At 45.2% G+C, this 24556-nt stretch overlaps 1 protein-coding gene across 3 annotated transcripts; it reads right to left on the bottom strand.

Moving 5' to 3' along the window:
* Window positions 1-1116: 1116 nt before the first annotated feature.
* Window positions 1117-23408, bottom strand: LOC118783354 (diacylglycerol kinase delta-like). 3 transcript variants are annotated; one of them, XM_036537177.1, is made up of 30 exons: window positions 23274-23408; window positions 18743-18853; window positions 17792-17872; window positions 12265-12369; window positions 12016-12148; window positions 11263-11369; window positions 10942-11067; window positions 10040-10142; window positions 9670-9832; window positions 9404-9512; window positions 8918-9057; window positions 8495-8579; window positions 8293-8387; window positions 8063-8162; window positions 7697-7964; window positions 7252-7413; window positions 6479-6607; window positions 6274-6370; window positions 6059-6169; window positions 5830-5926; window positions 5368-5475; window positions 4918-5031; window positions 4650-4784; window positions 4413-4567; window positions 3747-3852; window positions 3317-3409; window positions 3065-3181; window positions 2848-2962; window positions 2084-2214; window positions 1117-1914 (listed from the first exon to the last, which is right to left on the bottom strand). In XM_036537177.1, the coding sequence occupies exons 1-30, from the start codon at window positions 23406-23408 to the stop codon at window positions 1825-1827; spliced, it is 3621 nt and encodes a 1206-aa protein (XP_036393070.1). In that variant the 3' UTR covers window positions 1117-1824. The 3 variants fall into 3 exon arrangements, with proteins under 3 accessions (XP_036393070.1, XP_036393071.1, XP_036393072.1); XM_036537178.1 differs by having other exon boundaries at window positions 8293-8378; XM_036537179.1 differs by lacking the exons at window positions 17792-17872; window positions 18743-18853; window positions 23274-23408 and adding an exon at window positions 15800-16086.
* Between the last annotated feature and the right edge of the window lie 1148 nt (window positions 23409-24556).

The raw sequence follows: 24556 nt of genomic DNA, 5'->3' as shown, positions 1-24556 counted from the left end.
TTTTGGTGCATATTCTTCCCCCTATTTGCTTTATTTTGGAGAAGTGTCATAGGAAATCATTTGGAGTATGACAGCAAGAGTGGATAAGGGAAGGGAGGGTTTAAGAACACTAATTGCTCATGAGTTACCCCATAGTTTTGTGCAATACTGTGTAGTTGTATCTATAGTCAATGGATTGTGTATATTGAGAGTACTTTGCTAACAATGACTCAAAACATAAATAAAATTATCAACTGATACTGGATGGTGGAAAACACACAGCAATGATATGCATCTTAGAAACATTGCTGCAATTGTAACCCTCCTCTGCCTCAGGAATGAGGTGCTTTATCATTTCCTAACGGTTCCTGTGTTGTACCCAAACAATCCAGCACCACACATCTGAGTCAGCCATTGACCACTTCTGTCTTTTTAATCCGGTGGTGAAATTGAAATGTTTTGCGGATTGGCAATGGGGCACTCATCAGAATTTTGTGGGCGTTTTGATGACAGGCAGAAAGCTTTTTAGGATTCTAAGAGGAGGCCTTCAGGCCAGGTCCACCGACATTAAATAATGATGTGAAGCTGCCGAGGATTCAGACCTAGGTAGTGTTTCAAGGGTGCACAACACCTAAATCTCTGTAATTTTACATGCTCCACGCCCAAGTAAGAAGCTTTTTAAAATGTCACCCATAGCTAAGCTGAATTTATTTTTGGAAACGCCTGCTTACCAGCATTGAGATTGGACTGTCACAGCAACTGTCCAAATGAAAATTTTCATTAACAGGGCTGAGCTGGTTTTTTCAAGCTCCAACAACACAAATGGCTATCGCTTATTCCGGTAATGCAAAGATTCATTACACAGTAATGCAGAAAATCAGAAAAAAAAATTCCTCAATATGCAAGAAAAATAGATAGATGAGAAATGTAGTAACCAAAAGTGCCACTGATGAGTTCAGTCAGGTAGGTAGAGCAGGGAAAGATGGCAAACGTGCGGAGCAGGGGGCCCCCAGGAGCAGGATTGAGAATCAGCGTCCTAAATAATCTGCAGATATTCTGTGGGACAAATTTACACAATACAAAAATAGATATAGAAATAAATATATACTTTAATACAAAACATTTCAGTCTGTTCTTTTTCAGTCATTTTCTAGATTCAGTCACTTGATGTAATGAGAACACAGAGAGCTGCAGCTCCCCCTACAGTCAAAACTGATATTACACATCCCCTCTCACTTTAACAATCATAGTATTGCCTGTTCTTATCCAGACACTAGCTCTCTGATCTCCCAATAGGTGGCAGTGTTCAGTTGAGTGAGTCAGTCAAATGCAGACGCTGATTTGGGATGAGAATCTCAGGAGGTCAGGAGTAAAGGGACAGAGTTCACAGGTGCTCAGGGGAGAACAGGGGTCAGGGGTCAGGCACAGTAGGTAGGAGAGCTTGCTCCAGGCTGTCCCCACTGTGTGCTGATGCTGATTTGCTTCAAACTGTCCCACCCTGTGTGCTGATGATGGTTTGCTCCAGGTTGTCCATCCCGCGTGCTGTTGCTGGTTTGCTCCAGGCTGCCTCCCCTGTGTGCTGATGTTGGTTTTCTCCAGGCTGCCCCCCTCTCACCCCATGTGCTGATGTTGGTTTTCAACAGGCTGCGCCCCAACCCCCCCAAGTGTGCTGATGCTGAAGAAGTGGGCAACAAAGGCACTCTGATCCGATTGGTTCACTCAATCCTTGATGAGGTTCTGATTTGGAGTTTTGCAACGTGATTGGTCCCTGTCAGAATAGCAGCACTCCACAGGTAAGACAAGGTCAAGTCAGGCTGACGGCCTGGTTAGCTCGGGGAGCAGACACTAGGCCTCGCTGGCGCTGCTGTTCCGGCTGAGCTCTTTGATCCCCTGCAGTATACGCTTCATATGACCCACCTTCGTCACCCCCAGGTCCTGAAACACACACGCGCACAGGCTCAGTGAAGCACACATCGACAGAGAGAGGACGCACAGCATCGGCGAACAAACACAGCTCAGTGAGAATACAAATCACACGCGCTCAGCTCGAGAACAACACACGCGCAGAACCTATGAGAGCAGAGGAACGCAGGCGGAGCTGCACCTTGAGGTCGCGTCTCTCCAGCTGCAGCAGCTCTGCACCGCGGACATCGTGGCCGATGAAGATCTCCTTGTACTCAGTGAGACAGATGACTTCCAGCCAGGCTGCCACCTCCTCTGTGCCCCACTGATGCACTGCAGAGAGGTAAAGAACCACAGATATCAGTGCCACACTGCACCAGAGCACCACCCTCTGGAGCACAGCCACTCTGCCGTAGTATATGCCACCCACTCAATTTTCACCCACTAAACCAATCAGAGATAGGACAGTGGGTGGTGAGTGTTTGACAATGGGGGGACAAGTACAGTTCAATGCAAAACCACAAAACACCAGGTATCCTCATTTCCCCAATAAACTGTTCAAGGTAGTGCCGTGTTGTAAGAGAGATTTTTACATACACTAATGCCTAAAGCATATGGATGCAATTAAAACCTTGGTTAAATGCAATTTTAGTTCAAAAATGAATTGTGCTTTCTGTTGAAACAAATTAAAACACACTGCTTCTGGAAAAATAAAAGTGACTAGGAATATTCTCACATCTGTACTGGTAGACAAGTCACACTGACTTGCGTGCTGTAGCTGGACCATCGGGTTTGATTTGGTGGTGGATTAAGTGTAGCTTAAAAGCAGTGTTGAGAATAACTGAGCCATGGACACACTTTCTTGCTCCGTTTTTGTTTTGGCAAAACAGAGGGAGGAGAGAAACAAAGTGAATCAGACAGAGGCAGAGAGGAAGGGGCAGAGCAGGGTTACTGTGGACAAAATACCTGGCAGGCCCAGACTGGTGCTTGTTTCCTTGTTCTTGTTGTTCTTCTCCTTCTTGAACTTGGGTACTAGGCGGAACTTTCCACTACGGCGCTTGGCGAAGTCCATCAGATGCACCTGCACACAGTTGACAAGTTAGCAAAGGCAGGAGAGAGCAGGTGGGTCACACTGCATATGTGAATGGATTCAGGAACAGTGGTATGAGATTAATTTGCACACCTCATCATCTGTGGGGTCAATGAGCTGGCACAGCCAGGCGATGTCTGCCAGTTTGCGGAGCTGCACACCCACACTGCCCAGAGCCCCACTGAGCTGCTCCTTCTGAGGGGGGTCCAGCTGCAATGGGACACACGTCATTAAGCACACACACAATCAACACAAACACACACACAAACACAAACACACACATACACACACAATCCATCACAATACACACGCAAATACACACGGTCATCTGGTTGAGAGACTCACCAGACACATCTTCCCAGCCAGCAGCAGCTCTGTCTCATTGTGAAGGGCCTTAACATTGCTCACCATCTGAACCACAACACTGCAGTTCAACCCCTGCAGAGACAGAGATTGTCACGCGTCTGACATCCAGTAGGATAGATATGCCACATCCACGGGTGACACGCACACATTTAACACACAGATGTGACACTCGAAGACACAAAGGTCTGAATACATGAAAATATATCCTGAATCAAACCCTAAATTAAACCCTGTATCAATATATTAATATCCTGTATGTTTATACTGTGTCAGTAGCCTGTATCAACAGCCAAATCTAAACCCCTGTACCAACAGCCCTTACCTAAGCTTTGTATCTTTGCCACGTGTCTAAGGACTGTCTCTATGCACAGTGTTGATTCTATACTTAAGAGTACAGTGAGACTCATACCTCTGTGTTCTTGGCGTAGACCACATCCATTGCCTTAGAGCTGGCATTTACCGCATGGGCCAGCTCCTGCTCCAGGCTGTGGTGAGACTGCGCAATCTCCCGTATACTACATGCACAAACAGACACAGAGACGCACACAAAGCAGTCAGTGGAATATTGCATCATTGCTTGCAACATTCACCAAAGCTTGCCGTGACAAATCGCTTTGTATGGTGGAAAAGAGATTTTGTTATTTTTACTGTCACCCACATTTTAGAATAATAGTATTATTCTAGTAATAGTATTAGCAGCAGTAATAGTATTAACATCAAAACTGAAATAACACAAATGGAATTATGCAGTGACCAAAAAATGGTTAAGCAAATCTATCTTATATTTTAGATTCTTCAAAGTAGCCAGAAAATATTTTTTTAAAAAATAAAAATAATTTTTGGAAAGAAATTCATACATTGGCATCATCTTCACTATTTATATCTGTCAAAGAAAAACATTTCAAACATTTAAGCATAAGACTTTAGATCAAAATGTGTCTGAATGCATGTATCCCCATTACCTTAATCAACTGTGTCCAAACTTTTGACTGGCACTGTATGTGTGTGAATGTGAATGTAAATGTATGTGTGTGTGTGTGTGTGTGTGTGTGTGTTAGTGTATCAGGTGTCCCACCTGTGTATGAGGGCTCCAGCTGCCTGACCAAAAAGGTTGATCTGAGCCGCCTCCTCTTCAGACACAATCTCAGGTTGCAGTGCATGCTGGGCCGACGGCCTGGGGATCTCGACCTTCTGCTTGTCCTCCCAGGATTTAAGCGTGTTCTCAAACGCCTAAAGGTAACGTTTCGTCACATGGCAGCAAGGATACCCACATGACACTTACGACAACCCTCCATGTGCAAGCGGTACTCACTCTGTCCCTGGTGAGGGTCTGTGTGCGGTTCTTATGGATAATTCGGATGAAACCTGGTGGCTGGATCCAGGCCTCTCCATCCACTTGCACCGGCACACCCTCGTCCCCAAGGATGGTGATCTTTACTGTCCGGCACTGTACAAGGGCACAGGGAGCATATGGTCAGTCAGGCCAGACTGTCTCACATCCCCTGCCCTGCCAGGCCCACACCGTGATGAACAGTGCTCCAGAACAGTGATTGGTTGATTAAGTAGGAGGTGGGGCACACCTGAGCAATGCGGTGATGTTGCAGGTTTATGACGCGGGACACAGCCATTTGCATGCTGCCAAACACAGCCACCACTTCCAGAACCTTATCATCAAAGGAGGGTGCCGTGAAGGTCTGTTCAGAGGAGCAAGAAACACCATTAATAATGAACTAACAACAAGACACACAGTGAAAGAAGTATGAAGCAAACTGTTACCTACACCATAAACATTAGTTAGAGCCAGTAGATAACTAGTTAGCTAGCAAGCAGTCTATTCTGCCTTGTACAACAGCTAGCCATTGTTAGCAATACCCTTGCCTACCCTTGCCAAATTGGTATCACTATGCAGCAAATTTATGACCAGATCAAGCAGCACAGCACACAGTGAATCAAATTTATTATTTCTTTTTCAATTTACCAAATAAATAATACAGTAACCAATACAGATCCAGTACATGTATGGTACATACGTCATCCTCCTTGGTGCCCCCCCAGAAGTTTGTCCCACCAGCGTAGCTCGGTATGTTCAGCACAGCAATGCCCTGCAGGCTGGGGAGGGGGATGGGCCTGCCGTCACACTGTGGGTACAGCAGGGCGGGGCCACAGTCAATTACACATACAACAGGGCGGGGCCAAGGTCAATTACATATACAACAGGGCGGGGCCACAGTCAATTACACATACAACAGGGCGGGGCCAAGGTCAATTACATATACAACAGGGCGGGGCCAAGGTCAATTACACATACAACAGGGCGGGGCCACAGTCAATTACACATACAACAGGGCGGGGCCAAGGTCAATTACATATACAACAGGGCGGGGCCACAGTCAATTACACATACAAGAGGGTGGGGCTACACTCGATTACACATACAACAGGGCAGGGCCACAGTCAATTACATATACAACAGGGTGTAGTGCAAGTCCTACCTCCAGCAACACCCTCTGCTCCAGATTTCTGTAGGTCCGGTGCAGCAGCTCCTTGGTCCCCAGGACTCCATACCACATCATATTCTTCGTACGACTCCTGAGAGGAGAGCATGTGTGAGACAGAAGAGAGCGTGGTGTGGGCGCAGTGGGCAAGGCCAGGTGTGGTGCTGCAGAAGGCCATGGGTGGGTGCCAGCCCACAGAGGGGTGTGCAGTGCACAGCTTAGTCACCTGCACTTCTCTGGGTGTTCATCTCGCTTGTTGTTGAAGTCCAGAGAGATTTTTGCATCGAGTCCAATTCCAAAGTAGTTATTCATGACACACTTTTCTGTGTAACAGTCACTGAAACAAAAAAAAAAAAAAAAAATCAAACGCCGAAACTGTAAGTGAGAGGGAAAAACACAGGCTTTGAATGAGAGAGGCAGCAGAGAGGTTTGGACACTTACAGGTTCTCTGGGTCACAGCTGAACGGGTCGGCGTTGACCAGCAGTCTGCTGATAACTGAACTGCTGGAGAGGGATCCAGACATCCCTGCCCTGAGACCTACACACACATGCAGTGATTAACACTAACTGAACACACGCATAAAATAAATATACACACAGACAAAAACAATGTAACGCAAGACAGGAGTGGGAGAAAAGGCCTTACTCGGGTACAAGATCTTAGTGTTGAGCATGGGCATGTTGTCCCGGCTTCCTGTTTGCACAGGAAGTGAGGCGGAGCTGCCCAAGGCCAGGCTGCCCTTGCGGATGAGCTTTTCACACGGTGACTTAGAGACTGCAAAGAGACAGGGAACATTCTCAACACATGGGAGCCAACTTAACAGAAATTTAACGCACAGGAACCAACATAACCCAGACATGAAAAAAGACTGAACACAGACAGCACACAGGGAACAGGGAACACATACAATAGTTAACACATATAGAACTCGCTCAGTCGCAGACAACAAAGTTACATACTTAATGCTTGGGGCCCAATTTGAGATCTGAGCTCATCTATAGACAAGGAAATGTTTCCCAGGCAAACAATGCTGGTAGTTACACCACAAAGGCAACGGTAATTCTATCTTTGGGGAATACACACTTTTATTGGCTCCTAAGAGATCACTGCCACTGACAATGTATCGAAGTTCTTTGGTGATACTGTAACAAATTCTGCAAGAATGTCAGGTTTCCAGTTGATTTACATTCATCACCTGATGAGCAGTAACTCTGACCACCTACAACTGTGGTTGCATATACAGGCAGAAACTACAGACTCTCTGATACATATAGTCAGTCAGCATGAAAGTACCTGCACTGATCAGGTTAGTTGTAGTAATACAGGGAAGTTATACAGGGAAAATACAAGGTTATAAGGTTATACAAGGTTATACAGGGAGAAATGACCGTGTGACTTTCAGAACAGAAAGTGCTGACCTCTGCGTGCAGAGCGGGTCTTTGCATTCCCACTATAAGAGGACTGCAAGGACACTTTGTCCTCCAGCCGGCACTCTTCATCGTCCTCGTTCTCCTCCTCTTCCTCCTCTTGCCCAAGAGCAAAGATCTGCTCCTGAGTTTGGGCATTCTGTTCATCAACCGCTGGGAACCAGCAAGAGAAAGAGAGACAGAGACAGGGACAGAGGGAGACAATGAAATTCTAACACTGTTAGTTACGGTATCTTCACATCTCGCTTCAAAGAAAAGAATAAAACTGTCATAGAGTTAGGGTTGTACTTTGTCCGATTGCTCTATCTTACAAAGTAGAGAGTAAATAGATCTTTTTCCTTTTTGATTCCTGTCTGAAGTCTAATTTCCTGACCAGTGAAAATCTTCTGCTCCGCTGATCTCATCTCTGTATTTCTCCACTCCCTGTGTGCCTTACCTTTCTCCGTGTGTTCAATGATCTGTCGGATGGCTTTCTTCAGGCTGTTTGCTCTCAGCATCAGCTGCTCGCGGGGCTTGAAGATGGCAGATGTGGTTCGGGGGGAACATGGCACTGGGGGCGTGGAGTGAGGGGGAACCAGCACCCCCTCCCCTTCCTCCTGCTCCTCGGCGATAGTGGGGGGAGGTGTGGGCAGGACGGTGGAGGCTTGCGCCTCTTCATTCAGAGTCTTCAGCAGCGAGTCCAGCTTCTCCTTCAGCACTCCACACTGTAACAAAGCAAAGGCCTCTCAACAACCACTCCACCAATCAGAGCACTCGTTACCCATTCCACCAATCAGAGCAGTATAGGGGTTGCAGCGCTCACCTTCTTGGCCATGGTTTCTGACTCCTCAGAGCTCTCTGGCGTTTTTTCATACGTCTTCCCAACACGAGCTACAAAGTCCTTCACCGTTTCACACAGCACCCTGGGGGAAATTAATGCACATATTTATGCATACCACGGACAGACAGAGACAGGAGCACAAAAAGTTCAGAGAGGCTGACAGATATACGCACCCCCATGGTCAGACCAAATCAGTATGGAAACTGACTCACTTTGCAGACGAGATGACTACAGAATGCTGGTCAGAGGTCAGGATCTTGGACAGATGGGCAGCCACTGAGTCCTCATAGGTAAGAATCTGTTGCACCTGCACCATAGGCAGGACAGACAATTTAGACCAAACAAACAGGAAGTGATGTCATTCAGAATTCAGCTCAAAAGAACAGGAAGCAATGCTGTTGACTGTGCCAGTACCTCTGAGTCATCACTACAGTCCTCCGTCACAGTGGAACTAGAGTGTTGCCGTGGAAACTTGGTCTCATACACCATGATGCTCCACCTAGAAAAAAGGAAGACATGGGAGCTCCTTTCGATCATCTTTTCCCTGACCTAACACAGCTCTGTGAACACCTACAGCCACCTAAACGATTTCTCTGCAGCACCCATTTCAAACTTCATGCGCTAACCTATTCCTGCCAGTCTCACCTTCCTCACTCACTGTTCTCTCCCATTTTATTTACATCTCTCCCTCTCTTGACTGCCTAACTGCTCTCTCTGTCCCACCTCACCACTCTTTTGCTCATCTCGCTGCTCCTTCTCTTTTTCCCCCCCACCTTTGACTGCTCTCTTCAGGCTCTCTCTCTCCTGCTGGTCCGTGACGTCCCCCCCCCCCCTCACCTGTCCAGCATCTTGGTGCTGGCTCTCTCCAGTTTCTCCAGGATCTGCGGGAGCTGCGTGTCATCGTCGCAGGCTGAGCCCCATCCCAGCACGCGCGCCAGGTCATTCCCCGTGCCCAGCGGCAGCACGCCCAGCTGACACTGCAACCGGAGTGGATTTAACCATTACGAAATGCGCAGACCTGCTCTCTCACACACACAAACAGGCAGTCACTGGCTCTCTCACATACGTTCTTACACACTGACAGAAACCACCTCTGACACTTCCACACAGAAAGCCACACACTGACGTGAGCCCATACAAATGTTGCAGTTAACGTACTCAATTAATGCTTCGTGTCCCACACATTTATATGTGCTTTGTACAGAAAAAATGAGTCATCCATATTCCCACTACACATGTCAAAAGTCCCTTTTGCTTGTAGAGGGAAAACAGAACTGACTTGTAGTCAGTGTGTAGACACAGAACAGAACCGGACTCGCCTACCTGTTTATGTAGAGTCAGAGCGTCGATCTCAGACAAGACCCAGCCAACACTCCCATCCCCCCCACACACTAGGATCCGAAATGTGTCGAACTTCTGGAAGAGACGCAAGCTGCCAGAGGAAGAGAGTTATGTGCGTGTTTATGTTGGTGTGCCATTTAATCTCTCTCTCCCTCCCACACACACACACTCACGTACAACCTCTCCCCACCTGTCTCTTTCACTCATACACACTATTCCCCTGGGAAAATACAGAACAGGTGTCTCACCCGAGGTGTGGCCCCCCATTCATGAGATCAAACACTTGGGCAGGGTTCAAAAGCTGTTTGAAGCGGCGCAGGAATTTGACTCCTTGGTTGTCTCCGCTCTTGGAGTTGACGAAGACGAGGAGGGGACTGGTGCAGGAGGGGGGGCAGCTGGCCTTCCAGAAGCCTGATGCAAAGAGGAGAATCGTAATATAAACCCATCCAGGGCTGTGCGGCCTTTCCAAACAACATTTACCCTGGTAAAGCTTGGAAAGCTTTGATTGAGATCAGCAATGGCGTAGGGCAGGGTGACATGGGAGATGCAGCAAGACCCAGGGGAGAGGGTGGGGTCGAGTGGAAGACTGAGAGGTGCTGGAAGATGAAAGTGACTCACCATCTGAGTCGATGCTGTTGAGCGCTGTGGGGGGGATAACTGATACCTTGCACTGGCCCAGGGGACACTTGGACGACAATTGTTCCTTACACACGGAGTGCACCTATGAGAAAGACATACACATATATACACACACGATTCATATTACATATACATTCAAAATGCAATTACACATGAAACACACGCACATTATAAACAAGGCCAATAGATATTAAACACTTGTACACATTACATGTAAAGCAATTACACATGAAACACACACAACGTCATTAAATATTAAGCACAGTCACAGTACACACCGGCATATCACACAGCAAACATACACATACAAAGTCAGTCCTTGCTGTAGTATCAGGTGGTATACTGTAGTTTGTATAACACTATTCTCTATGCAATTTCCAAAGAAAATCCACATAAAAGCACTACAGCACAGTCCCCACTAGATGGCGCAATCAGTTTCTTTCAGACCTTTTGTGGACAGATTCCACTGTTCTAAATAGCCACTGATCCTAAGAAAATATTCTTTACACAAAATGAATAGATCTGTTCAAAGAAAGCCGACACAAAGAGGAAGATGCTACTTAAGCAGGGAAACTGATTCTGAGAGAGAATAATAGTACCTGAATGAGGATGAGACTACCCTAAAATTCTGAATGAGGATGCAGAGACTTACTTTCAGCACAGCAGTTAAAGCCCTCCAGAGAAAATGAATACTATGATATCTGACATTAGAAATTTTTAAAATACTGCTTTAATATTTTTTTAAGAATGTAGCATTTCAGGGGGCATAGAACGTACATACACACACACACACACACACACACACACAGACACACATACACGCAGGGACGCAGAAACACACACACGGATAGACACACGCACGGGCACACACTGACTCTCACCATGGCTTTACACCAGAGGCAGCGCCAGTCCTGCAATCGCAGCACGCTGCCGCACGTCTTGTCACAGACGCTGCATTTCGCGCTGACCGGCAGGTTCCCCTCGAGCCACTGGTGTGGCATCGAAATCTACAGAGGCAGGGACAGCACTGGCATGAGAACGGAGGGGCGGGGGCTGAACACCGGACACATGCTCAACAGCTGTGACAGGGCCAAAGTCTTCCTGCAGGGCTGACTGACCCTGCTGCTACTTAAATAACGAAGTGGCTCAATTCGCTGATTGGGTGAGGCGCTGGCAGTACCGCTCCTCTCCTTTGCCCTTACCCCATCCTCGTCCTCAATGATGTCCTTTCCGATTGATGCTAGCGTGGTCCACTTGCAGTTGTTGGTGGCTCGCACAGCACAGCGCTTGTGGGCTTTAAACTTGCAGACTGAGGAAGGAGCAAGTAAGAGTAAGTGAGACCAGCAGCCCAGAGAGAAAACAATAACCAAAAGCACCACATTCCAACATTATGCACAGCACATATCACACTACACTAACACTGTGTATAACATCACACTAAACTCCAGCGCTTTGTATAACTTCACAATACATTCCCAGGCCATGTATAGCATCGCATGACATCCCAACAGTGTATGTAACATCCCAACACATTTCAGCTGTGCACAGATTTACACTACACTTCATCAGTGAAGAACATCACTCTACACTGCACTATTGTGTATATGGTAACATTAACAATACACTTTTGTGGTGAAAACGTAACACCCCATTACTGAATTACACGTTATGCAGACAGATCCATTTGTCCTGTGCTGCAGCTTATTAGCCTTTTCTAGTGAGGTAGCAAACCAGGTGCTGCAGTGAGACTATGGTAGCATTTATGCCAATGCATGTAGAAACTGAAGAGGAGCTCAGTGTTCATACACTCTCTCCAGTAAAGCTCTGTACTCATAAACTCTCTGCAGGAGAACCTGGAGTTCAGACAGTTTGGCAGAAGCTCCCCTGCGCTCTGCCGTGAGGAGGGTGTCGATTAAATGAGCCTGGTGCTCTCTCGGGCCGACGCCGCTGCGTACCTTCACAGGAGAGGCCATGAGACGTAACCCCAGACAGCGCCTCACGGCACACGTTGCAGTATGTGGGGCGTGCGTGAGAGCAGGCGTACCAATTGTGCATCCCGGAGAAATGATCCATGCTGTACTGGGTGGACTGCGTGAGGAGAGAGGGAGAGAGAGAGGAGGGGAGGGGGACGGGACGGGTCAGAGTGGAAGAGAAAGCCGCAGCCGAGGGAAGAGGCTGACACCTGATCTCTCATCTCCCCTCACCTCAAAGTGCTCCCGGTTCTGCACGCTCCTCACCGCTGCTATCCAGTCCTCCATCTCTTTCCTGTTCTCCGCGCAGAGGATCAGCTTACGGCAAGGTGTGATGATCTGTGTGGCGGGGGGGGGAAGCATTAAAAATCAAACACCCCTCTAGAACAATATAAGCGGACAGAGCCTTTGTGTGACTGTGAAAACTCATATACAAACATCCTGGCCAAACAACAAACCCAAATTTTTCTTCCTTCCACCCCGAGGCAAGGAGACACTTAAGATTCAGCTTTTCTTAGAGAGGAGGATGGAGGATGGCTGAGTCAGAGCACATTCCCTCCAAAAACACAACAAATGAAACAATATTTAACCACACCACAACCTGACCAACACAAATTTCAGAGCTTTAAACATTTTAAATCAATGGAATGGAGGTTTTGTATATCATATTGATGCCGGGGTTCAAAGCTACCATTAAACAGGGAGAGGTACATTTTTGGAATGCTGACTTCTGTCAGAGACAGGCATGAAGAAAAGAGCAGCGTCTGAGGACACATCTACAACCCGTGTGTCGCAGCCGCAGACACCGCTCTCCTGGGACAAGAATGATGTCACCGAGTGGACAGGCTGCCGTGGGAAAAGACTTCGGGGCCACGACCCTTTGTACCGCAAAGCAGGGCTCACAACCCTTCCTAGAGAGGATAAGGTCTGTTTACACTGGCAGAGAAGCTCATGTTGCCTTGTGCAAATGGAATGATGAAGGGAGCCCACAGTGTCATAGCACGAAGGCATGGTGTTGAGGCTCCAGAGTGCCTCCTTCAGGTGAAGTGTGACAAGATCAAATGAGTGAAGTGCTGTTGGGCTTTGATGCCACTCACTGAAAAGTTAACATACACTGAAAAATTCCCTCTGACGCCCTGCCAAAAAATCCACAATTCTCACCTGCACCTCCTCCTTCCTCTCTCCTCTCAAAAGCCAAACTCAGAGGTGCTCTGGTGGCCATGCAGAGACAGATCCAACCAAAGCATGTGGGGGACAACATACTGTTCGCCCCAAGTCCCTCAAACATGAACAGCCAAGAACTAATCAGTGGATGGACGATAATCGCTTGATCAGGTTAAACTTGATCACAATGACGTACATAATACTTATACAGCGAATAAGCTAATTATGAATGTAACCTCTTTATTTTAATGATGGCTGCACACCTCACAGCCGTGCTGTTGAACAAAGTCTGCCGTTCCTGCAACAGTGAGTCCCATTCAGTGCTTACAGCACTCCAAAGCTCTCAGCAGGTTCCCAGGGCTCAGCTCATGAATTTTCTTGGAAATCGCAAAAGACCTCAATGACATTTAAGTCAGGTAACGCTGACGGACAATCTCAATTCGGCTCCCTCCGCCTACAAACACAGCTCCACACATCTGCATAGATTTAATTTATTCAGATTTTGCTCTCATTCCCAAGATTTCTGCATACTGTGTCTGTCCCCATTACATAAGGAAATCTTCTGTTTCGGAGCACATGTGGGGAGAGCTCTCCTATGTTGAGACATGTGTTACGCTCAATGAGTCCTATTATACCACCGCTGCCGGAGCTGAGTGAAACATTCCCTTTGTTTGTTATAGCCCTGTCGTGTTGCCTGAAAGGAGAAACTGTCACCATCCCTCAGCACAAAAGAACCACAAATGTACCAAGCACAGGGTGACCGACCACACACACACACACACTGCAGGGCTGGCTCTTGAGTTTTAAATATATATATATATATATATATATATATATATATATATATATATATATATATATATATATATATATATAACTCAAGAGCCAGCCCTGCAATGCAGCCATGCACTCCTCCCAGCAGGTACAGATTAGGAAATTCTGTTTTTGGAAAATGCTGGCTCAGAGATGTTTAAATTCTACTTTCCTTTCTTCATACTTCTCAGCACATTTTCTGCTTCATTGTCAAATATTACTAAACAAAATAATTTTTCACAAAAATAGAATTATGTGACATTTAAGGATTCTTTAATAACTAATTTGACGAAAACAGTACTTTATGAGAATCATACTGGAACAGTTTTACCAGATGCAATAAGTTACAACAAAAACCTGAAAACCTTTCAGGTAACAGTGCTCTGGATATGTGTTTTTTTGGCTTTCATGATGAAAGCGGCTAAAACAGTCCTGATGCTTTACCACAAAGCATCCAGCAAGCAAAGCAGCTCCTGCTGGTGAATGGCCTGTGTTCTTGTTTCATTACAGATAGTGTTTTGGCTGACTTCTGCTGTCAGTCTGGTGCCTGATGTGAGGTGATCTCCACCTCCCCTGGAGGGGGGTCTGCGTGGCAGAGGGGTCTGCGGGTACATGACTGGAATGACTCGCACCATATTTCACCATCTACAGTGTACAAATGCACTGTTTCCTTCTCTGCCATTAAGATTCATTGCTCTCCTCTGCCTAGACCTCCCAAAATCACCAGAGGGCTCCCATCCCACTGTATCTAAAGGCCTGTTTGTGTGCGAATCGGTCCATGTGTCTAAGAATAAAAGTTTGTGTGAAAGTATGTGTGTGTGAGAGACCGGTCACATGTCCGGGATAAACGAGAAAAGGCGAAAACTATTTTCACAGGGCGGACGTCAGCTTCCCAGAACACTTCCTCCACAGCTGCCACACAAAGGCATTTCTGTTCCAGACGGATAAAAATATCACACGCCTTTCCTCAGGCAGAGCACAGCCACATGTACACGCACACACACACACACACACACAGAGATCCCATTCATGTCCCTGTAACCCTAGCAAATGTGGGCAAGAAGGAGATGGAGCAGATAAGGAGGAGATGTGGAGGAGATAAAGACATGGAGGACATAAAGATAAAGGAGGAGATAAAGAAAAGGTATGGAAAAAATGTATGGGACACAGGGAGTAGATACAACTGAGATGATATAGGAGAGATGAGAAGGAGATACAGGAGACACGTGGAGTAGATTTAGGGCAGACAAAAGGAGATACAGGTACCCAGACACTCACTTATAAACTAAACTCAACTCTCTTACCCTAAATAATATGATGTGACTGTGATCGCTTATGTATAAGTTACATAACCCTTACGGGGCTGGTATCACAGATCCAGTTTCAGACCGATACACTCTTCTCCCAACAAACAACAGTGTTATCTTACTGTTAAGCAGTAAGGAAGACACTGAATTTGATCCAGCGCAATACAGCACGTAATGTTATCTGTACATATCCACAAACCCAGCTCCACCTTCTTCTCAAGGTATGCTGTACCGACGCGTGGCCTTGGGTAACCTCATCCTACAGACAGCACCTTCGCCACACCGGCATGTGACACAGACAGATATGCAGGCATTCTATAAGGCTGGATACATAACATATACAAATGAGTAGGACGTGACAGGGACTACAAAGCCTCAAGAATCATTGACCAACAGACACACAAGTCAGAGAAACACAGATGCTCAGACTTATGCAAAGTCTGAAAAACCCTCCCACTCCCATTCCAGACATTTTTCAGCCTTACTTTCTGAGCAATCCGGCCTCTCTTTCTCTCTCTCCCCTGGGGCTCGTAGATCTGGCCGGCTGGTATCTGTCCCGGCTACACCAGACTGATCTTGGCTGGTATCTCTTCCAGCTGTACCAGCACGGCTGGTATCTCTCCCCACTGGATAAGAAAGCCTGGTATCTCCCCCGGCTGGGTCAGAAGAGCTGGTATCGCTACTGACTCTGGCAGTAAATTCCTTGTTCCCCAGAAAAGAACAGCCTGTGGCTACACTCTACATTCCGCATATAAGAGGTGTCCTGCCAGAGACTCAGACTGCTTTACTCAGAGTACGACTGTGGGCTAAACCCCTCCCTCAACTGCCAAGTGACTCAGATAAACTTCCTGTCGTCACGCCAACCCAAGCAGGAACTCTAGGGGGGGAGGAGGGGGGGACTGAGGGCTGTGGAGCAACCAGAGAGCTGACCACTGACTTCGTAAGTGATCAGAGGTTGTGACTGGCTACACGACAGCCCCCACTTTCCATCCCGAGAGACGGGGAGCTGGGGCAGCGCTGCCGGCGCAGAACGCAGAGCAGCAGAAACCACGGCTTCCTCCATGAGAAGCTGATAAGAGCGCTTGAGACGTTATAAACAAAGGAAATGACGATTCAACTGGTCTAAATACAGAACTAAGTGCATCACTCGTGCGATCTAAATACAGACCTGGCTGCACAGTTACTGAACAAAGCAGAGATAAATCCCAGTGCCATTTTCTCAGTGTTGAATATCCTCCTTCATTAAGTCAACAGTCTTGATTATCTGTAAACCACCTCTGTTTTTAAATGCTCTAGAGTCCTGCTTGGTCTTATGATGCTGCCATGTGATTCCACAAGTACTGAGTAACGCATCCGTCTCAATCAATCCTAGTATATAAACACAAAAAGCGAGTGTAGTGGGAATGGAGGAGACAAACACTCTGATTAAGAGCACTGCCTAATCGGGGCTGTCTGGGCTGGCACACAAAATTTTGAGATGGTAGAATTACACTGTGTAATACCAACTCCGGAGGTGACAATGATTTTGGACCCATACAGCCATCCACTGGTCACTGATGCGGCTCTGATGTGGCTCTGATGTGGGGTGGATACAGTGCCAGAGCAGAGCTAAATATATCACTCCCACTGCAGCTGCTTCCCTCAGAGCTCAGAACAGCATCCAGGACAAGACCGCTAGGAACATACTGCACTGGCACTTCAGAACAAGACTCTGCAGGGGCCGTGGCTGTTCCGCTGTTATAAAATTTCATCACACTCGCAGCAGAAACTGTTTCAAAGATCACAAAATATAACCATTTAAATGTGACATTTTGCCGAATACCTCACTGAATAGTTTGGAGGCTATGTTCTTAGGGTGATTAAAAAAACTGTAACCACCTGCTGAGATGAGAAGTTGGATCAGCACTGGAAACAGATTGCAAAGGGTAGAGCCATTCAATCCCATCTTGAATGAATTCTTATGTAATGTCAGGATGAGATACATCCATGGAGACATAATCACATGGTAAACACGGTGTGGGATTTCTCTTTGGTTATACTTTACTGCTAAAGATAGGCCAAGCATATACTTAAGTTCAAAAGTGTTTTGAAGCTTCTAAGAGAGTTCACCACATACAATTTAACTGTAGCACACGTGTGAGGAAAGCATTTGGGTGGAGGTGAGTGGAGTAGCTGAAACATGAACGAGTTTTAATGAACTACCCACTCTGCTTACAAACTCTGTTCACAACGGCAATTGAAAGAGCTAAATTTAAAGGCTTAAAATTATAATACGTGTACTAGGCTTCAATCAGTTTGTTTATAGATGCACTCGCTCAAAAGAAGCAACCCGTCTTTACACAGTCACCCAAACAATCTTCACAAACTCACTCAGAAATTGTCTTTGCACCTTCATTCAGACACAACCTATTTAGCACTCAAATGCAGTCCAAACAACTACCCCCAAACCAGTGGGGACAGGAGAGAGGGAGACTTACGGTGAAACTGTTATTGACATTCTTGGTGCTGGATTCCGCCACACTGGCGTCGGTCAGATCAACTTCAACAAAGATGATGGACTGAAAAATGACAATCAAACAAACAAACAAAAAAAAAAATTAAAAAACAAGAACAAGATCTAACCTCTAACCACTGCCTACACATGTTGGTCACCACTACCTCCAGTTAAAAAGGTCATCACTGAGGAGTACTGAATTTTCAAGTGTTCCCAGCCCTCCAGTCTTAAAGTAGCAATGCACATAAAAAAAGGATTATTCAAACCTAAGCCATATTAATAGCAGTATCCAATACTTGCTCTGAGCTCAAGATGGCTTGGATACAGTTCAGATATTGTAGTGGTCGTGTACAACACTGTATAAGGGACTAAAAGTTGTGTCTGTTGTTGTATTTGATCCACTAAAAATCTGACTAAATCTATGGGAGGAAATGCTGCATCCTTTTCCTTGCTGCTACAGGCATTCTTTTGCAGTTAAAATTAGACAGAAGTCTGAAGCCTAAAATTCTGAATCACTGGAGAGGGGCAAAGTTCATTCTGCTGACAAAGAATATAAACTTCAAAATGAAAGGGCAAGCTCTCCACCCTCAGACAGCTTGGTGCAGTTTATTTGGATACCGACTGTAAGGTAAAGAGCAACTTGAAAGTACATTTCTTTTGTATAGCTACTACTTAAAAGGTGCAGAGCAGTAAATATTCTTAGTCCCGTCGTCTTAATGGAATGATATATCAAATGCTCTGAGGTATACTTCAATACACAATCAGAGGCACACACAAATATCCGTAAACACACAGGCGCTCAGACCAGTTTGTGCGCCGTAGGTTTGCGAACAGTAAAGTGTCCGCACCAAGTGCAAAGGGTTGGGTGAGGAGCTGGATCTTCCCACACCCACCTACATGCACACACACATGCATGCACTACCCACACACACACCTTGGCAGTCTGGGCATAGTACAGGGTCCTCCCGCGCAGCTTGAAGTAGCGTCTCTTCCAGCGCTGGAAGGAGTTGGTCTGCTTCATCAGTTTACCCTCCTTCAGGATTGTCTGTAGGGGGCAAGTGAAAGTCAGTGTAAGAAAATCCCTGAATAAAGACCAAACACTGTTGAGTGGCTGCGTATGTATGCACTGTGACAAAAGACATTTTTGCAAGTGATAATGATCAATATTGATTTACCTTAATGAAATATGGGATCTGATTTTCACTGTCCATAAACACAACAGAAGCAAGCAACAAAGACAAAGAAGCACACACCCCAAGGGTAGATCTGTTAACCCCCCTAGCTGCTACACGATCAGCTGACTGCAGCCAAACATTCTCATTTCACCCCTCTGGAGCATGACCCAACGGCAGAGCATGGTTATTCTACAGGTTAATACTCTGCAGCAATGCTTAGTTACAGAGCTGCATCTTGATAGGGTGCCTCATTACTCTACAAGATTACCCTGCTTGACCACTTCACAGAAAAGGGGGGTTCTCGTGTGGCAAACAATTCAATAGTTGAATCATTAATCTTTCTCCTCTTGTTTGATACAAAGGGCAAAGTATAGTCTATTTCCTAATTTGACTGCATAAGGACTTTTGCATAAAAACATTCAAAGCTTAATGGAGCTTAACATATTCAAGAGTGTTAAATGTTCTCAGGATCATGTGAACTTTATTTTATTTCTATTTGACTGATGATGAATGTTTTAAGCCTAAAACCTTTCTTTGGTTTACCAAATACGTGCCAATGTTTAAAAAAGAGAGATAATGGCCTAAGGATACGATTCTATGAACTCAAAATAGCAGGCTTCTTCAGAAAAGCATTTTATCAGAGGATTCAGATTACTTCTGTGGGCTAGGTGCTGCCTAGACATTTTAGCTGCACAAGGCATATTGAAAACGTTTAAGTTCTAAAATGGGACTTAAATTCTGGCAGTCTCAAATGTGTCAAGCACTTATTGTAGACATCTGAGAACTGACAGCGCATAATTCCATACTCGCAGGCACACACACCCATCTATCTAATCTACCTAATCTTCCCTTACTTGACTCAGCCATCTTTAGTTGAGCGCTCATGTCCAGAAGGGTATCATGTAACAAGCTGACTTGGTACACATAGAGGAGAGGAGGAGATTGTTAGGACCTTTTCAACACAATCAAAGACTGCCCTGTCAGTGGAGGGTTTGTCTGAATTGCACAGTATCTTTGCATTCAGGACAAAAATACTGTGTAGTTTTTTTTTGGTTTTTTTTAACACAAATAAATTTAAAATGTGCTCATCTTTTAACAAGAACAATACTACACAGAGGAACATCATGTGTTGCACAAGTATTCACACCTTTCTAAAGAAAAGGTAATAATTAAATTTATTTGCATCTCTGACATCAGTATTTCGTGCCTGGCTCGGGGAACACTGACAGACACTCTTTTATAAGGGTGTGGCTCTTCTCCTCAGGGATTTTTGACAACTTTTTTTCCAGGGAGAAAATTCCAGTTGCTTCATATTTCTTGCTTTTCTTTTGTTTACTGGTTTCCTGAAATTACACCACCAATGCTCACCTGTACTGAGGGCTGGAGATTGCAATGACCACTCATGAACACTTAGCCCACATTTCTTTAGAGATTTGTGGGCATGCTACAGATCATTGCCCTGAGCTATCCACTTTTGACAATTCCATGCTTCACAGCAGAGGGGTCAAGAAGTTCTGGTTCATGCTTGAATTCACTGCTTCCTTGATTCTAAAAAGGACAAGTGGCCCAGAAAATGCAAAGAAACCCCAAAGCAAAACAGACCCACCTTCATATATCACTGAGGGGATTACGCTTCTCTCAGCATATGCCTTATCTTTTCTGCTCCAAACACAATCCTGATGTGCATGACCATAAATATCAATCTTTCTTTAATGTCATCATAAAACACAACCCCAAATGTAACAGAGGTAAACAGAGTTTGACAAATTCATGCCATCTCTTTTTGTGCTGAACTTTCAGAGGCAACTTCATCATCTTCATGACCTTTCACATTCATTTATAAATATGAATGAGTGGACTGAATTTCCAAAATCTGTTAAATGAAATTCACTTCTAACTTTCACTATCATAGCTATGTTCCTCCCATGTACAAATTACCTATATGCTATTTAGTGGCAACTTATGAATAGTTTAATTAAAAAAATAAAGACTGGAAATAGTTGTTTACACCACTGTCTTCATGACCATCAACATCACCACCACTACTAGTATTTCAAAATCATACAGTCTTCATTCTCACTACCATCATCATGACCAGTAATTCAATATCAGACTGCCCTCACCACCACCACCACGAGTAGCAGCAGCAGTAATTCAATACGACAGTGCCTTCATCATCATCCATAACCACAACACAAACACCCTTCAGGACCAGTGTCATGACCATCACCACAAAGGGCATACAGAGAGGCTGCGTTATCTGTTTCCGCCACTGTTCCATCTGTACTGCTTTAGATATTCATCAAACTGGAAACTGATCTGGTTAATAGCAGAAATGAAATGGTTCTCTTATGAACCACATTACATGCATATTAATGTAAGACTTCATGGAGCAACTCTGTGTGCATTATCTGACCTAAACATGAATTTGATGTAAAACTGGCATACAATTTCCTCTGTGGTTGTTAAATCAGAAGGGCGATTCAAAAGGGATGTTTAAACTTCAAGAGATACTACCACCTTCATCATTACCGGCAGTCAATCGAAATTCAACATAATTATCTGACCATTGCTGACAATCAATCACTCAAAAGCACCACCATCATCATTTGTAACTTAAAAGGACATGGCATTCCTTGCCATCATCATCATCTGAAATTATCAAGCATGCAGCTTTCACCCCTACCAATATCTGTAATTTGAACCATACCCACTGCAGAATATTTAATGCATTCAGCACTGAGATGACAGATCATTTCACCTAGTCCCTAGTCAAGCTGTGCCTCTGCATAGGTCAGCTAACAGTAAAATCTGAGCAAATGTTCAGAATACTGAAGTTAAGTTTGAAGTACTCAGCGAGACGGTGAAAACATATCCCTCACATGTGTTTGACACACATGAAGAAAGAGGAGGACACTCTCCCAACTGAAAAGGAACTCTCAACAAAGCCTGTGTCAATTGCTTCAAATAATCGCTTAAATATGATTTACTGAAATACTTATGACATTGCTGTGTGTTCTATAGCTTCATAAATGGCCCTAGTCTTTAAACTAGAACATGGCTGAATTCCGGTTTCTCTGCATTGAGAATACATACAATTACAGCCTGTCCATCTCATTCAAAGAGGACACGATGAAAGGCATAGTGGGGGGTCTCACACAGATTTATAACTTATGTTTGCTGAACAGGTGGTAATACAAGGCAACCACCTGTGGAATTTTCCAACACAATCGAAACGGGTGAAACCGGAGGCGTCTGGTTTAATAAGAAAGAATTACACAACTTCTTGTTGTTACGTCAATGCTCGTAACATCAATCTACCGCAACGTTACGCCTCTGCCCCTTCCCTATAATAGAAGTACAATCATCTTACAGCTCGGTTTTAGAATTACATCCCCCGACTAACACCTTAACAAGTCGGCTTTTCCCTGTACTATTGCTGATCCTGCAGAATTAGGCTGGGATGAGGCAGCTAGTTTTATTCTTGTTGGCTTGAATATTATGCCCCGAGGCGACTGTCATATTTCTACGGTGAGTAACGTTACCCAACGTAAAACCGCTGCTGACAGTAAACAACCCGCTAACTCTAAAGCAATCTATTCGGATTGCTTGCTAGTTCTTCACAACAAAAATACAATGACTTTATACTCATTTGTACTATCCATACTGTGCTTCCCCTTGACACGTAGCCAGCTATCTTAGCAAGCTAGCTATCGATATGTACTAGACAAACTGTCCAGCTAGCAAGCTAAACGGCTAAATAAACTTCGTAAAAATAGAAAAGGTTTCACCGGTTTCCTACAGTAGGAAGTTATCTAACTAGATACCCTACCACCGAAGCCATTCAGCAAGTTATCAATATAATAAGCTTGTAAATAACATTTGGATACACAAAATATGCCAGAAGATGCTCAGTGTGTTCTAGTGATGCATCCAGATACACTTAACAAGCTAGCTAGAGAATTAAACCTAGCAAAAACTGGTGGCATAATAGGTACCCAATAACCCCGCAATTAAAATATAGCCTAGCTAGACAGCGACCTGTTAATCAGCTCTGAGCAATCCTGCAATTGAAGAACTGAATCCACACCCCCATGCAAAACCGTTATAATACCACTCTGGTGCCAAGAACTGAAGGAAGCGAATTTCATGTTCGGGTCTGAGCATGCAAGATAGAAGAACGGATACGTGGAAAACGCGCGACCGAGGCATCTCGCTGGCCTAGCTACGACCGCTAGCTTGCTAGCTACCCTATTGCTAAATCGGCAGCTATATACATTTTCAAGGTACCTTGCTTCGGATTTGACCCGACGTGGACACTTTCCGGATTAGTTTCAGGGGAGAGCCCGGTTCTTGCTCCGGTTCGCTATCCGAGGATTCTTCCAGGCATCTGCCCACGGCCTCTGTACCGGCCGCCGCCGCCATACCGTCACAATCACCCCGGAGACAAGTATCGTAAACCACGGGGCTAGCGCCACCAGCTGGCGAAGCCTTCGCAACATTGACGTGCTCACTACCGCCATCTTTGGAATTACGGCTAAATCACAGAGACAGAGCACATTGCACTGAGAAGCGATGCGCGGTAAAGGATGCTGACCCTTTTAGCACGCAATGTGATGCTTTACTACCTTGCCGTAGTAGCCGAAGGTGGGATCCCATCTGAAGATAGCAAAAGAAAACTTCTGATAGGCCTATATGCTGAAATGTTCATAGCCTCTGCCGTTCAGGCTAGTAGGCTATGTAGCCTACTCCAAGACGGCAAGAGTTACCAACTCGAACTGTAAACTGTAACTGCTATTTGGCCCTGATTTACCTTTAATTGCCCTTTAACACGATGTTGGCTTTCATCAACAATAAAGGACCACCGACGACAGACGGAAAATAACCATTCAATTGTGTAATTCGCCACTGTTTTCTAAAAATGTATGCATTTCCCATGGCACAGCGATACGAAGAAGGGAGTTGGGGACACCGATTTACTTGCAGATAATTCGGAATTAATTTAATTGTGGCACTAGCAGAGATGTTAATTTAATCTGCCCATCACATTTTACGATTATAATCAAGGATGTAGGACAAATGGAACACAATAGTCAATCTGCGTGACAGAAAATGTTGGTGACATGGTATGTCCTGGACTTCATGCTTATGAGACATTATAGGCTACGACAACCTTATACGGCAACATCGGTGACCAGTCAGCGACACCACAAGGTTCCAGTCGTTCGCAGAGTGCCTAGGTGACGCTGCACAGATTAAAAACTCATAGCCCGGGTTTAGCCCGATTTTTCGCTTATTTTCTAGTTCTTTGTGTAAGGTTCACTCTTGCGATTTTCAAGGATTGTATTAGGATTTACTTACCGAGATTAAAGTCAAACATAGCTAACTAACAAATTGTCTTTGCCATTAACCAATAATATATCTGGCTTGATACTGATATTGAAAGCCATAACAATGTAGGACTAGCTATTTGGTTAAACAAGATAGCACCTAGCTGAAATTCTACTTGTCAAGTTATCATGCCGTCACCACAATGCATGCCAGAGAAGATCACGGAGTAGTCTGTGCGTTAA

This window comes from Megalops cyprinoides, chromosome 9, assembly GCF_013368585.1.
Source record: "Megalops cyprinoides isolate fMegCyp1 chromosome 9, fMegCyp1.pri, whole genome shotgun sequence".
Classification (NCBI taxonomy): Eukaryota; Metazoa; Chordata; class Actinopteri; order Elopiformes; family Megalopidae; genus Megalops; species Megalops cyprinoides.
Note: the sequence above shows the minus strand (reverse complement) of the source record. Positions and strands in the feature narration are given on the sequence as shown.

Coding starts and splice junctions, on each gene's coding strand:
- LOC118783354 (XM_036537177.1), bottom strand. CDS start 23,408: ATGGCGGCGGCGGCCGGTACAGAGGCCGTGGGCAGATGCCTGGAAGAA. Junction 4,568..4,649: donor AGACCCTCACCAGGGACAGA/GTGAGTACCGCT, acceptor CGTTACCTTTAG/GCGTTTGAGAACACGCTTAA. Junction 1,915..2,083: donor TGGAGAGACGCGACCTCAAG/GTGCAGCTCCGC, acceptor TGTGTGTTTCAG/GACCTGGGGGTGACGAAGGT.